The sequence below is a fragment of the Orbicella faveolata genome, unplaced genomic scaffold, assembly GCF_042242905.1.
Source record: "Orbicella faveolata isolate gen_17 unplaced genomic scaffold, um_ofav_v1 contig_26, whole genome shotgun sequence".
Taxonomy (NCBI): Eukaryota; Metazoa; Cnidaria; class Anthozoa; order Scleractinia; family Merulinidae; genus Orbicella; species Orbicella faveolata.
The window spans coordinates 8,602,105-8,615,000 of NW_028301554.1; the positions used below are offsets into that span (position 1 = coordinate 8,602,105).

Genomic DNA, 12,896 nt, shown 5'->3' on the forward strand with positions numbered 1-12,896 from the left:
TAATGAGCAAAACAATAGCTGTGCACGCTCGTTATTAACCTGCGTAGCAAGCGTTTCTGTGGGGTTCGGGAGCAAAGAATTACAGCGCGAAAAATGGAGCGAGTAAAAGAGAGGGGAGGGGGAGAGGAAGGAAGGAAGGGAACGCTTGCAAACAAACCCTGGATTTTGAAAACCGCTCACTTGGCCTTTCATGCCTGAGTGCGCACATTGAGATTTCATGCTGCCATCGGCTGTCATAAATTGACCAATAAAATCTTCGGCCTTCTGTAGCAGAAGTGAACTTTGAACCAAAACAAACTTTGACCTATATTTCTACTCAATCCGTCTAAAAGGAAGGACTGCAAGGGTGAAGTTTTAGCCCAAATCTGCCAGAAAGTTAAAATGTGAGAAGTATTCAGGTCGCGTTTGTAATCCTTGTGCTCGCAAGATTCGAAATCTTGGATGACTGTATTCATTCATCCAGGAATCGATACAAGGTAAAATTGGCAAGTCAACTCCTACAAAGGCAACTCCATTAAAGAAGCATTTGCTGGAAACGCCAGATACGCAAATCGGTTCGAGTGTTATCGCCTGTAACAAAAACAAGCAACGGAAAGTCTTATCGGAAAACTTTGGAATTTAGGCAAGAGAGGCTTCAAACATCTCAGAGGGAAAATAACGATAGTCTTACCAGTATCTGAATAAAGATAATCTTCCCCTAGGCGGCCTCCAAGCCAAAGTTGTTTATAAAACCAACTCTGGAAATGTCCTCGTAAAAAATTCCCCGCGACGAGACGACTAAATTTTTGGCAAGGCAAATGTGTGACAAAACTGGTGTGCCGCAGCTAACACTATAACAAATCATTCAGAATTGTACCCAGAGGTTATAAATGCTGTCAACAAAAAATACTTCTAATGAAATGTCAGATCTGGAGTACCTACGAAAACATATTGCTATGTAACAAGCCAGATGAAATCACTAGGTTTTCCCATGCAGTAGTGCGAATTTTCCGTCTCGTGGTTTATTATGTTGTCCTTTGCGCATGTGGCATTCAAGAAAAGTGATGTTGAAATTAAAGGAACAGCTGCAAATATTTGTGTCGCACTTGCTTCTGCAATAATGTGCAGGCTTCGAAAAACCAAAGCGTCGGTATTGCACTAAAGGATTTCTACCGTACTATCGAAAATCACGACTAAATGCTCGTTCGGCGAGAAAGGTTAACACGTTTTGTAAACAAGCTTCGAACGCGTCTTCCCCTTTTTTCTGGCACTCAGAAGTTTAATACCTTTGATCGACGCATGTCAATAATATTGGACTAGCCCAGCCAATCACAAGTCCCGTTCGGTGGCGAACGGGGGTTTTCAAAATCCAGGGGTTTGTCTGCAAGCGTTTCCTTCCTTCCCCCCCCCCATCCCCCCCCCCCCCTCTTTCTTTTTTTTTTTTTGGCTCTCGCCCCATTTTCCGCGCGGGCAAAACACCGAAAATCCCGTTCCTCGGTCTTTCTTTGCTTCCAAACCCCACGGAAACGCTTGTTACGCAGGCTAGCTCGTTATAAAATTTCTTATTTCGTATTCTATTTATAAGTGAACGCTGTCATTGCATATTTAACCTTAAAACAATTTTAGAGCCATCGACGTACTAAACAGATCTGGATAGTTGCGAATTTTGCTGGTAAAATATAAATTCATTTTTGACTAGGCGTCGTCCACGGCGTCGTCGTCGTCGTTGCTTAAGCACCCTATTAATGTCGTAAGGTAAACTGCTCCAAACGTACCACAGCCAATCTCTTCTTTACTACCAATAACCGGGGTGCTATAAATAGCTAACCATACTCGTTCCCACTGCATTCGGAGGTCAGAGCTATTCCTGTAATGAATCGCTATATATGAAGTCTCAAACCTGACCTCCTCACGATCTTCACGAGTCAAGCAAACCTACGACGGATTAAAAATTCTCTGTACCTACATAGAGAAGCTCTAGTTGATTTAATTTTGTTCCTCGTCGAGTGGTTTTGGTCCTCTGAACGAGCACCACAATTTCTTTTATGCTTTCTTAATCACACAATCCATGAAACCAAACATCAGCGGACAAACATTCCTTTCATCAAACATCACTTTTATTAGCATCTTGGGGCTGAAATTGGTGAAATTTTAAGGAAGAACATGCATAGAATATACCTAAGACTGCCGAGATTTTCCGCGCTCTGTTAAATTAAGTTCCTAGATTTGGTGTCTCGCGTGCAAGCGATGTAGCGCGTGCAGTTTAAGCGGTAGATACCTAAACCCCTATATCAAATTAAAGTTTATAGAGCTGGCTATCAACCTATACCAAGAATTTTGAAGTAAAATGAATTGTTGAATTTTTCACGACCACTAAACGCGAGCGCCCGAGTCATCTTTCGAAAGCTACAAGTCAAAGCGAATTTTGTTTTTCGCCAATTTCATTTTTTCCTCGGTGTCAGGGCCCAAAGCGCTTAAAAAGCGTGTCTGCATTTTGCCATATTTAATTGCAGTAAAAAGTTACAGAATATTTTCGAAATAGGATGTCAAAAATGTAGAGTGATCTTAAAAAAATCGTTCTCGAAGAAAAAATATTTCGAAATTAACAATTTGCAGACACGTTTTTGTCGTTTATATGTTAAACTAGCTGTAGCTGCTGTCCATATTTGAGGGCAATTGAACAAATTCCCTTTGAGTTATAACTCTTTTAAGTGTCTGCTTCCAGCAAAAAAAATATTCGAGAAAACAGCGGTAAGAAAAGTCATCTGCTGCGCAAACAAACTCCGCCCACAAACGCCTTCAACTGGGTTCTCAGATAACGTAGCCAATCAGTGCAGGGAAAGTTTACTGCCGTTAACCTCCTGATGAAATTTACGCGCGAATCTCCAAAAACCCTTGTGTTTCGCAATGCGCTCAAGGCGCCGAGGGCGGAAAGATGATTTTTCTGTAGTTCGGTTTTTCTTGAAGCTGGTCACTCTGGCAAAATGGGGAAGACGAGAAGGGATACGAACGCTAGAATGGCTGGGCGAAGAAAGCAAATAAAAGAAAGTGCCGCGGAGCAACGGTGCGTGGTCAACTTTGCATGGATAAGATTTCAATGGGTCTCAATGAATCCAACGATTCGTCGATATCGAATTAATCGGAGACTCTGTCAACATCCCTGTTATTGCTGTCAAATTGCCAAATTTTTACAGAATCTTTCTTTTCTCTTGCGTCGAATTTTTTGCCCGCCTTATACAATAGCTATAGCTTCATCCGCGTGGCGAACTTTCGCTTCCTGACTCATTGATGTATTTTCATTTGTTTTTCGCTGTAGTCGCTTTTTCGAACTGGTCCATGTTTTTAACGTGGTCTATGTTTACTTATAACTTAATAGAATTACACCTTATACCAAAAATGCTTGGTAGTCAGAACAACAACGCTGATCAACTGAGTAGTCAATTCGTGACATCCGTATAGGTAATTCCCGCGAAAATCGTCCCGGTTGATTGCATACACGCCATAGGGCTGTTAATCAAGAGGTAAACTTTTACTTCCAGCGAAAACGTAAAACCGCCATTTCTCCGCCAATCAATTAGTCTTTTTCAATTTTTTTTCAGAAATTACAGATAATTCTCCGACCACTACTTTGACCCAAAAACCCAAATTTGAAGAAAATTGCCGACCTGAAGGTATACTATAACGTTAAAAATGTAGCTACATGTATGGTACTTTAGACAGTTACTTTACGCGCCACGATAAGTGAATTATTTACCTTAAAAATCACTTAAATGGTACAAAAACATTCAATATTACCTAAAGGGGAAATATTATTACAGTTGTAATGAAACGAGATCTAGTGTGACATCCATTTTATGGACTTTAAAAATCTTTCCTTGTGAAACAGACTTAGTTCGTTATACCCATTTCAAAGTCCGCACATATAATAAAATTAAAAAATATATATATATATTGTACGGACCCCCATCGTTCCTTGTTTCTAAAACATGAAGGTAAAGAAACTCACGTCAGTGTGGACTGGGATATTTTAGGATCAGCTACTTTGCTATTTCTATTTTTATTTCTATTTCTATTTCTATTTCTTTTCATTATTTCTATTTCTATTTCTATTTCTATTATCATTATTATTATTATTATTATTATTATTATTATTATTATTATTATTATTACAGGAGCCATAATCGGGGACGGAGACCGTAAGCGCGCGCCATTTCAAGTATTGGGGTTGTCCCATGATATGGGACAATAATTAATTCTATTTTTAGAACAAATTGCGCCATCACCTGCGGCACACGCGCGTACATGCTACGAGGATTTTTGCGGATGTCGCGCGGGGGAAATGGCGTCCGAAATTCCCGAAATGTTTCATGTTTTTGGCCCACAACTCAACGCGTTTACGTCTGTTGGAATTTTGCTTCAGTATTTTCGTCGTAAGCTGCTTCAGTTTGAGTGAAGTAAGACAGTGTTGAATTTAGGTATGTTCCGCTGTAAGCTTATACATATCGCTGGCCAAGTTGTGTTCCGACGATGCTTCTTTTACATGAGCTGTACATTACTTTACTTTAAATTTCACATATGTTGAGGATTAACAGCTTTTCCATTACACAGCAAAAACTAGCTGGATATATTTAGATATAGCAGAGCTTCTGGACTTCATAGTTTCCTAGCTCCTCTTACCACACGCTTGCGAGGAATTTGTCAGTCTATCGCGACCGAAAAGTAAAAAAAAATAATTGCTAGTTTGAGTTTCGCCTGAATTGTAAGCAACGCTTGATGTTTCATCAAGGCTTAATAACTTTACGTCGGTAGATACTGCTCAGTTTTATTCGTGTAAAAATCCAGTAAATTCTCTGTTGTCGATGAATGAGAGCGCCCGCCGATGCGTGTTTTGTACGGTCAGTAAACATGACAAATTGTACACTTTCATGTGAAAGCGTACATCGAACTCAAACAATAGCTCTATAGTTTTTAAATATATTTAAGATTGATAAATGTTTGAGAACATATTAAAAGCTAAGCTGAAAATATGTGAATAAAGCAGAAATAAACAGCAAAGTTACGATGACGATTTCTTTAATCAACTTGGAATAACGATTTCGATTTTGTTGATCGAGTTATCAAAACTCCTTGTCTATTTTCATTTTCGCAGTGTAAAACTTCACTATGCTTATGTTGAAAAAACACACATGATGTTAGTAGCCTTTTTTGCAGTCGTGAAATTTGTTGCAGCATCTCAGCACAATTGTTGACAATTGAAAACACCGACTCGGACTTGAAAGTCCACGAGCTGCACTATGCAAATGAGCTAATTGTACGCGTCAGACTTTCCTTTTAAAAACTTTTGCAGCAAACAAGCAGCAACAATAAGAAACCATCAAAACAGGTTTTGGTTATGATTAACCATTTCTCTGAGAAACTCAAAAATTAACTCGATACCAGAGTAGAGAGTTTTCTTGCTATAATCTTAAGTCAGAACAAACGCAAAAACATACGCGTAAGCTTACAACTAGCGTGAGCAGATCTTATTATTCATTCCCAGCGCGAGATTGAAGTCTTGTTTTCGACCCTGAAAAACCCACCTTTTCCGTTGGCTCAGAGCATAAAACTACATATAAGCACCCTGGTTCGTATTCCCTGCCTTATTCCCTATCATTGCTGTGAAAAATACGCAAGAGAATCTCTCAACTCTAACTATATGATCACACAACGTGACAACATCCACGCGAGAGCCCGTGACATGTGCGTGAATCCGCGCGGATATATGACGTCAAGATGGCGCAATTTGTTCTAAAAATAGAAAAAATGTCCCATATCATAGGTGCCCGTGAATCCCGAGACTTACGGTCTCCGTCCCCGATTATGGCGCCTGATTATTATTATTATTATTATTATTATTATTATTATTATTATTATTATTATTATTATTATTATTTTGATTTTCCTTTTTTCTTTTGCCTAGTTTCGATCTTTGGAATTACCGTTATTGGGTCAGCTGCCCGGTGAACTTGGCAACGTCTCCCTGACTGCTCTCTACCTAGGCCTCACAAAACTTAGGTATATTGTTGAGTGTTTGGTAGATGGATGCAGTAACTCCATTGTTCGGTGATTGGCAGACAGGTGCTGCATTTCCCTAACTGGTTTTCTCAGCTCAGACTTCAGATGACTTTCGATTACTGTTGAGTGGTTGGTAGATAGGTGCATCTCCTCCACTGTTGATTGGTTGGTAGATAAGTGTATCAGCTCCACTATCGGGTGTTTGGTAGATAGGTCCAGCAACATCCTCACTGTTCTTTCCTGCTAGAGAGTCTGGAAACTTAAGGACCACTCCTGAGTGATTACTACATGGGTGCAGATCATTGTAGGCCGCGTAACTGTGCTCCCCAAAATCAGGTACATTACCAGCTGAAAAAGCTTGATCACAACACTTCATTTCGATGTCTTGCTCTCCAGGACCGACGCAGTAAGCATCGTTAAGGTAAACATTTTTGTTGAAACCATAGCCCGCCTTCTTCTTTGCAGCAATTAATCTTAGAAAAAAAGTAGTTATATTAGCGTACAAACAAGCAAATATTTTGCCGTTATCGCTTTCATGGTCAAGGTCCACAAAAAAAAAATCCAAAACATCCAAAAAAAAAAATCCAGAAAAAAAACCAACAAAAAAACAAAAAAAAAAACGAAAAAACCTGACAATTATCAATGCAGTCTGGTAATCTTCTGACTGATCTTTTAACGTAACATTTTCACGGTAACTGGGGCCATTACCAACGTCACATATGGTTGTGGTTACTGACAAAAGGAAATGATGAAACCCTACCCACTGTTTTTATATTTTTATTTCTCATTGGAATGACAACATAGATCATGCCGTTATGACATGCATATGCGCACAGCGTATTCGTACTTTTGTCCATAAATTAAGGTGAATTATCCCTGTTTGATTAAACGAAACTTGAAATTTTGACATACGGACAGTGTTTGACAGTGCTAAGGACGTACTTCAATGCAAAACTCCCTAGGCATATTATATGACACCTTATTTATTCTGGATGTTCTAACTCAAATTGACGATTTAGATATGTTCTGAAACTAAAACTGTGCTAGTAAGCTGCCGAGGTCGTACAACGCCGCGCATCCAGTCAGGAAACAGTCACAATGCAAAACCAGCGAGTGAAAATGCACAGCGACGCCAAAATCAAAGCCTCATATAATGGGCTATATAATGTTATTAACGTTTTCCTTTCCTAGCTGAGAAATGTAGTTATTAAGCTCCAACTAGTTTTATTTTGGATTCAACCTGTTCAAGTTCGGTCTCTTACCTTTTCCTTCTCTTGAAACGGAAAAGAAGAGCAATTAAGATAACAACGACCAACATAACACCACCCACAGAAGCTCCTATAATAATGGCATTCACTGGTTTTGGTTCCTTGTCACTTTCTTCTGTTGTTTCTGTAGTGGAGGCTAAAGGCTGGACGCTTACGATGGTACCGCCCACTGATCCTCCAATACTCTGTTCATTACTTTCCACGATGGCTTTTAGGACGTCTTTGTTGATGATATTATCTGAGAACCCCTGAGGAAGTTGCAAGTAAAACGCTAACAAGGTGATTGAAGGATTATCTGTCGATTCCTTTGGATAACCAGGAAAAATGTGAACCATATCGATGGTAAATACAATTTTGTCAAACGACCGCTTTCGCCGAGAACTGTAAAAGGTAGAGAAAATACGATGTAAATGATACAAAAAGGTTTAGAGCAAACTTTTTACAGTTTAATTTTAAAATTAAATCAGGTGCATAATTATTGAAACAGCTGTGGAAATATACAAGGTGTTCCTATTTACCTATTTAAAGATATTAAATCACTAATATTTTGTCCCTAAAAGAACTGAGATTACATCAGCATGAAAATTGAGTAGTAGTATTTTGTGGCACGACTTTCAATGTAAAACTTGTTCAAAATGTTAGAGAGAATCAGTCAAACTATCGAGAAATTACAAAGATCATAGCTAAAGATCATAATTCATCAAACGGCCAAAACCAATCATGCACTGAGTGGATTTTTGCTAACTGGATTTTCAGTTTGGAAGAGGAACAACTCTCTGTGTAGAAGCAGCAAACTTTTAAAATGAATGTATATTTGTACTGCAGATATATTTGAGAATACCAATCTTACTTGATTTTTGTGTTTCGTTTGTTTTTTCTTTTTGTAAACGTATTTTGTAGATGGCTATTTACCTTGATGTAGTAAATCCACATCGTGTTCCGTCAAAAGCACAGTAATCTGTCGCTGCCCTTGCAACTTCTTTTTTAAAGTCACTTTCCATTTGGTCATTCCACTTTTTAAAAACAGAAAAAAACGAAACAAAGAAGAAATGTCACATTAAAAAGATTGCATTTGCAAATATTAAAATTACCTGACTTCAACTTCAAATTCGAAATGGTTTTAATCATTTGATTACAACGGAAACCGAAACCACAAGTCAGAATAGCAATACAGGAATAATGAAGATAATGACCAAATACTAACCGTCATCTACATCACTCAGGGACTTCGTCTTTAGCTGCTAAACTTCTCGACTTCTTCTGATCAAATTAGCACGTCAAAAATGCAAGGACAGATATATAATAACGTCTCTTGCCAAAAAATAGTGAGGTTTCAATCCTGACATTCTTTGAAGCCAGCGTCCGACGAGATATCCACAAGGACATCGCCTTAACATTTTTAACAGCCTGGATAGCATACAGACGATCAATTGGAGTCGTATAGCTGAATCAGAAGCCCTAAACATTTGCAAGCCAAAAGACGCGAATGTGATAATTTCATTCAAGTGATTCTTGCTCCAATGTATTTTTTGGTTTGTGTTTTGTCATTTACGTTCTATTACTCTCTCCTGCTCAAACAAAGAAGTACAAAACAATGATAACTGAAAAAGTACCTCGTCGATATTTAGGTCTCGAATTTCCATCTCGACAGTCTCTTGTGCTTCTTCTACTGATGGTGTTGGAGGAGCAATGGAGGATATGGAAGTACCTAGGATGAGAAAATATGGATTGTAGGAGTGTGCTTAGAAAATAAGTAAATTGAACGACAGTGATTGAAAATTCTAAAAAATCAAGGCACAAAAACAGTTAATTTTGAAACTACATCTCGATCTTGTCATTTCTAGATAAAAAAATAAAGTCTCCTTCAAAATTAAGGTAGCAATATTGAGCAAACACATTTGCCATTCTCGGATATTGTAGATTGTACATTTTTTCCCAGCATCACTCGACGGTGTCTAGTTTCATAAAATGCCGTTCTCACTATTTCACTGCATACTAGATAGAGTAGATAGAGGTTCAAGGGGTTTTGTATAATGACTAAATTAAAGTGATATTTACTGTAAAAATAGGTTTCAGTCGTAATAATTTGTTACAGTCTAGTGAGACATGTATTCTTGAAGAGTAAATATTTTGGAGAAAGGATATTTGATCCAATTTCTCCTTAACCAAGGTGGCCACAGGGATTTCTCAAGAAAGCTATACATCAACAAATCAAAACAAAATCATCTTGAATCGATAGGTGAACATATCATATACCTGGTTCTATCAACTATACTGAGGCTAAGTGTTTTTCTCTAAATAGAAACGATGGCAAATAGGCAATACCTGATAAAGAAGACGAAGGCAAGGAAGAAGAGGATGAAGGTCCCTTGGGGGATGGACTAAACGCCGATTGCCCTGTAGACGAAGAAGCTTGGCTAGAGGGAGGACTAAATGTGGATTGCCCTGAAGACGACGAAGCTTGGCTAGAGGAAGGACTAGAAGTCGATGGCCCTGAAGACGATGAAGCTTGGCTAGAGGAAGGACTAGACGTCGATGGATCTGACATCACTGAAGGCGAAAATATGGGCGTTGTGGAAAACGTTGGAGATGCAGTGTGCCCCTGGCAGCTTCCAGTGCTAATTGAGACATCATCGATCGCTAAGTCACCCGTGTAAGAGGATCCTACTATTCCTTCAAATGTCACCTAGATGAATTACAGAAGAACGAAAAGTTGTTATTCCATTGGTAATCTCAGGTAAAACAGAAATGATGTCCTTGATAATGATAAATCGTCTAGCTAGGTTAAGGGTCAAAGGGTCGAAGAAAGGGTCAAAGAAAAGTGATTAACAAGGAGACTTGTTTTTTTTTTCCCTGGTTTGTCTGCGCCTGACTGTGTGTCGCTGTCTGTAGTTTTTCCTCTTTTTATGTTTGTGTTTGAATTTCATGTGTTATTGTGTCATCAGTAAACGTACATGTATTTTTATATGACTGTACGAAAAATAAAATGTACAACACGTTGCTCAAAGCTTACTTGTCAGGGACGCGTAATGTTTTCCATTTTAATTGTAAAAATTCTTTCGAAGGTAGAGGATGAAATTTTCAGTGATTTGCCAGATAAATCATGTGTCTACAGTTTAAAACTTACAATGCTATCCAAATGAATGGTAATCTCCGCCTTTATCCAAGTGTTGCCATGGTTAGCTGATGTGTTAAAAACTACCGCACTTCCGCTGAAGACTGTAAGAGTGCCCATAGTGTCTCCATACATGTGATAATAGAACTCGAGACAAGAAAATCTTCCATTTCCAGGTACAGCAAACTCAAGCTTTGCGTTATCACCGGCGACTCGGGGGAACGACGTCTCGATATACATATAGTATCCTGTGAACGCAAAAAAACATATTTGCCCGACCGAAAGCATAACAAATATATATATATATATATATATATTTTTTGATTAAAAAGAAACAAAGTACAAGTGACTCCTATTTTCGCACATATTTCGAAGTTTCTGTTTTAAATGATGTTGCTGAAAAGCAAAATAAACAAACAATAACATTTAAATTCAGGTTTTTCTCCTTACCTGTCCCACTGGTATGATCGTAGTCTGGACCTGTATCTAAAGACAATGTTGATCCTGTCCGACGCGTCCAGTCAAAGACGTCTGAGTAAGATTGCTCCCAGCCATCACAAAGCCCGCTGTCGAAGTTGCAAGATATACTAACTAAAGGAGAAATGAATTAACCGTTACATTGTTGTGGTTGTTGTTGTTGTCGTTTTTCCATCTTTGTTTTTACTTTTTCGTTCTTTTTTTTTCTTTTTTGATGACAGTAATACGAGCCAAGTGGTCCACCAGGTTGGCACTTATCCCCCGTTTCAGTACCATGAAGCCACTAGGAGTACCTTTACACCCTCCTTGGAAGGGATACTAGGCCATCGAAGGGTTACCTCCCCCCTCCCCCGCATTAAATTCGCCAGTATCAATTTACACACCTAGGAGAGTAATTTGCCTTGTTCAAGACACGATATCCCCCGGCCAGGGCTCGAATCGGGACAGCTTGATCCGGAGCCGAGCGCACTGACCTGAGGTCACCGCGCCTTCATTTTTGTTTTGTTAACGTTTTGTTTTTCTTGTTTTTGTTTTTGTTGTTGTTTTTCATTGACAACACTACATTCAACCGAGCTGTTCAATGAACAGCTATAAGAGCTGTTTCCAATTGTGAATCATAAAACCAAACCTAAGGTCATCACTCTGCCCAATAATAAATGTTCCAGACAGTCCAATGAAGCAATCATAACCCAAAACAAATGCATAGACCTGGCGCCAATCTATTGAAAACGTGTGCAAGAAAGAAAAGATTGGTTTCGTTGTTACTTTTGATTCGGTGACAACGTGGCGTGAGCTTATTAAACCAATCTATGAGAGAAGAAACGCAAAATCAACGAAAATGCGAATCACCATAGGCACTCATTCGAGAAACCGTTCTATACGTTTCTATTTTGATCAGTACGATTTTCATTTAGGATTGGCCTTTCAGGCAACGGACATCAAATGACGATTATATTGTTCTCAAGCTGTCTTACCTGGACAATTTCCTTCACTAACTGTTACGTTATCGATGGCGATGTCGCTTGCGTATGACCATCCTATTATTCCTTTGAATGTCAGCTAGGAAAGAAACAAGTGTAAAGTTCAAAGTCACAGGCCTTGACAAATCCTTTCATTTCAAGAAGATGAAAAGAGATAGCAAAAAGATTATTCTATAAACTGGAGTTTCTTGGAGCTGTCAGGTTCTCTCATTGGTGATCGTACACGATTGTACACGAACACGATCGTACACGAATCGAAAAAAGCCCATCATGGTGTGTCAAAATATGCGAATCAGTTTGAGCAAAATCGCTTATAATGGACATGACCAAGAGTAGATAGGTGTATCTATGTATATACGTATGCAAAGGTGTACGCCCACATACATACACAAATGCACATGTCTGAAGATCTTTCAAATGTTTTGACGACAAAAATACTGCGGATTACAAAAATTCAGGACCCACACAATCCAGGCATACTTACAACGTCGCTCGAATTTACTGTCCTTGTAACTTTTCTCCAATTATCTCCATGATCTCCTGACGCAGTAAATATTGAAGTATTTCCGTTGAATACGTTCAGAGTACCCATTGAGTATCCATACATGTGATAGAAGAACGTCAAACACGAAGATGAGCTACCTCTTGGTACCACAAGCTGGAGCTTAGCATTATCGCCTTCCGACTGAGCAGTAGCTTCAGTGTACATATACTTTCCTATGAAAACAAAGATCAAGGTGTCGTTTGCTGGGATTAAGGTTCCTTCCCACCTTCAAGGGCACAAAAAATGTTTTTTTGTTTTTTTTCTTTTTTACAGTTTGACAAAATTTAAGTCAGTCATTTTATCGTTAGTTTACAAAAGAAAGCTATTAAAAATCTCAAAAAGCGGCCGAGTTATTTGGAAAAAAAATAGTATTTTCAAATAAAGTTAATAAACCAGGAGAGTGTCATAATTGTTCAAATGGACGAAACTTCCAGGGGAAATTTTCGCGACAAAAGCTGCATCTTGTTTGCAACGCGCAT

The 12,896-nt window shown here is 38.7% G+C and overlaps 1 protein-coding gene across 2 annotated transcripts in view; it reads right to left on the bottom strand.

Moving 5' to 3' along the window:
- Positions 1-2,078: 2,078 nt before the first annotated feature.
- Positions 2,079-12,896, bottom strand: part of LOC110059150 (uncharacterized) — a 27,120-nt gene continuing 16,302 nt past the window's right edge. For both annotated transcript variants that reach the window (XM_089295566.1, XM_089295565.1), the window contains 9 exons: positions 12,358-12,590; positions 11,868-11,952; positions 10,867-11,007; positions 10,429-10,664; positions 9,627-9,987; positions 8,915-9,009; positions 8,214-8,314; positions 7,296-7,682; positions 2,079-6,506 (listed from right to left, as the gene is read on the bottom strand). In XM_089295566.1, coding sequence (XP_089151692.1) covers positions 6,128-6,506; positions 7,296-7,682; positions 8,214-8,314; positions 8,915-9,009; positions 9,627-9,987; positions 10,429-10,664; positions 10,867-11,007; positions 11,868-11,952; positions 12,358-12,590 — 2,018 coding nt within the window. In that variant the 3' untranslated portion in view covers positions 2,079-6,127. The remainder of the gene's footprint in view (positions 6,507-7,295; positions 7,683-8,213; positions 8,315-8,914; positions 9,010-9,626; positions 9,988-10,428; positions 10,665-10,866; positions 11,008-11,867; positions 11,953-12,357; positions 12,591-12,896) is intronic.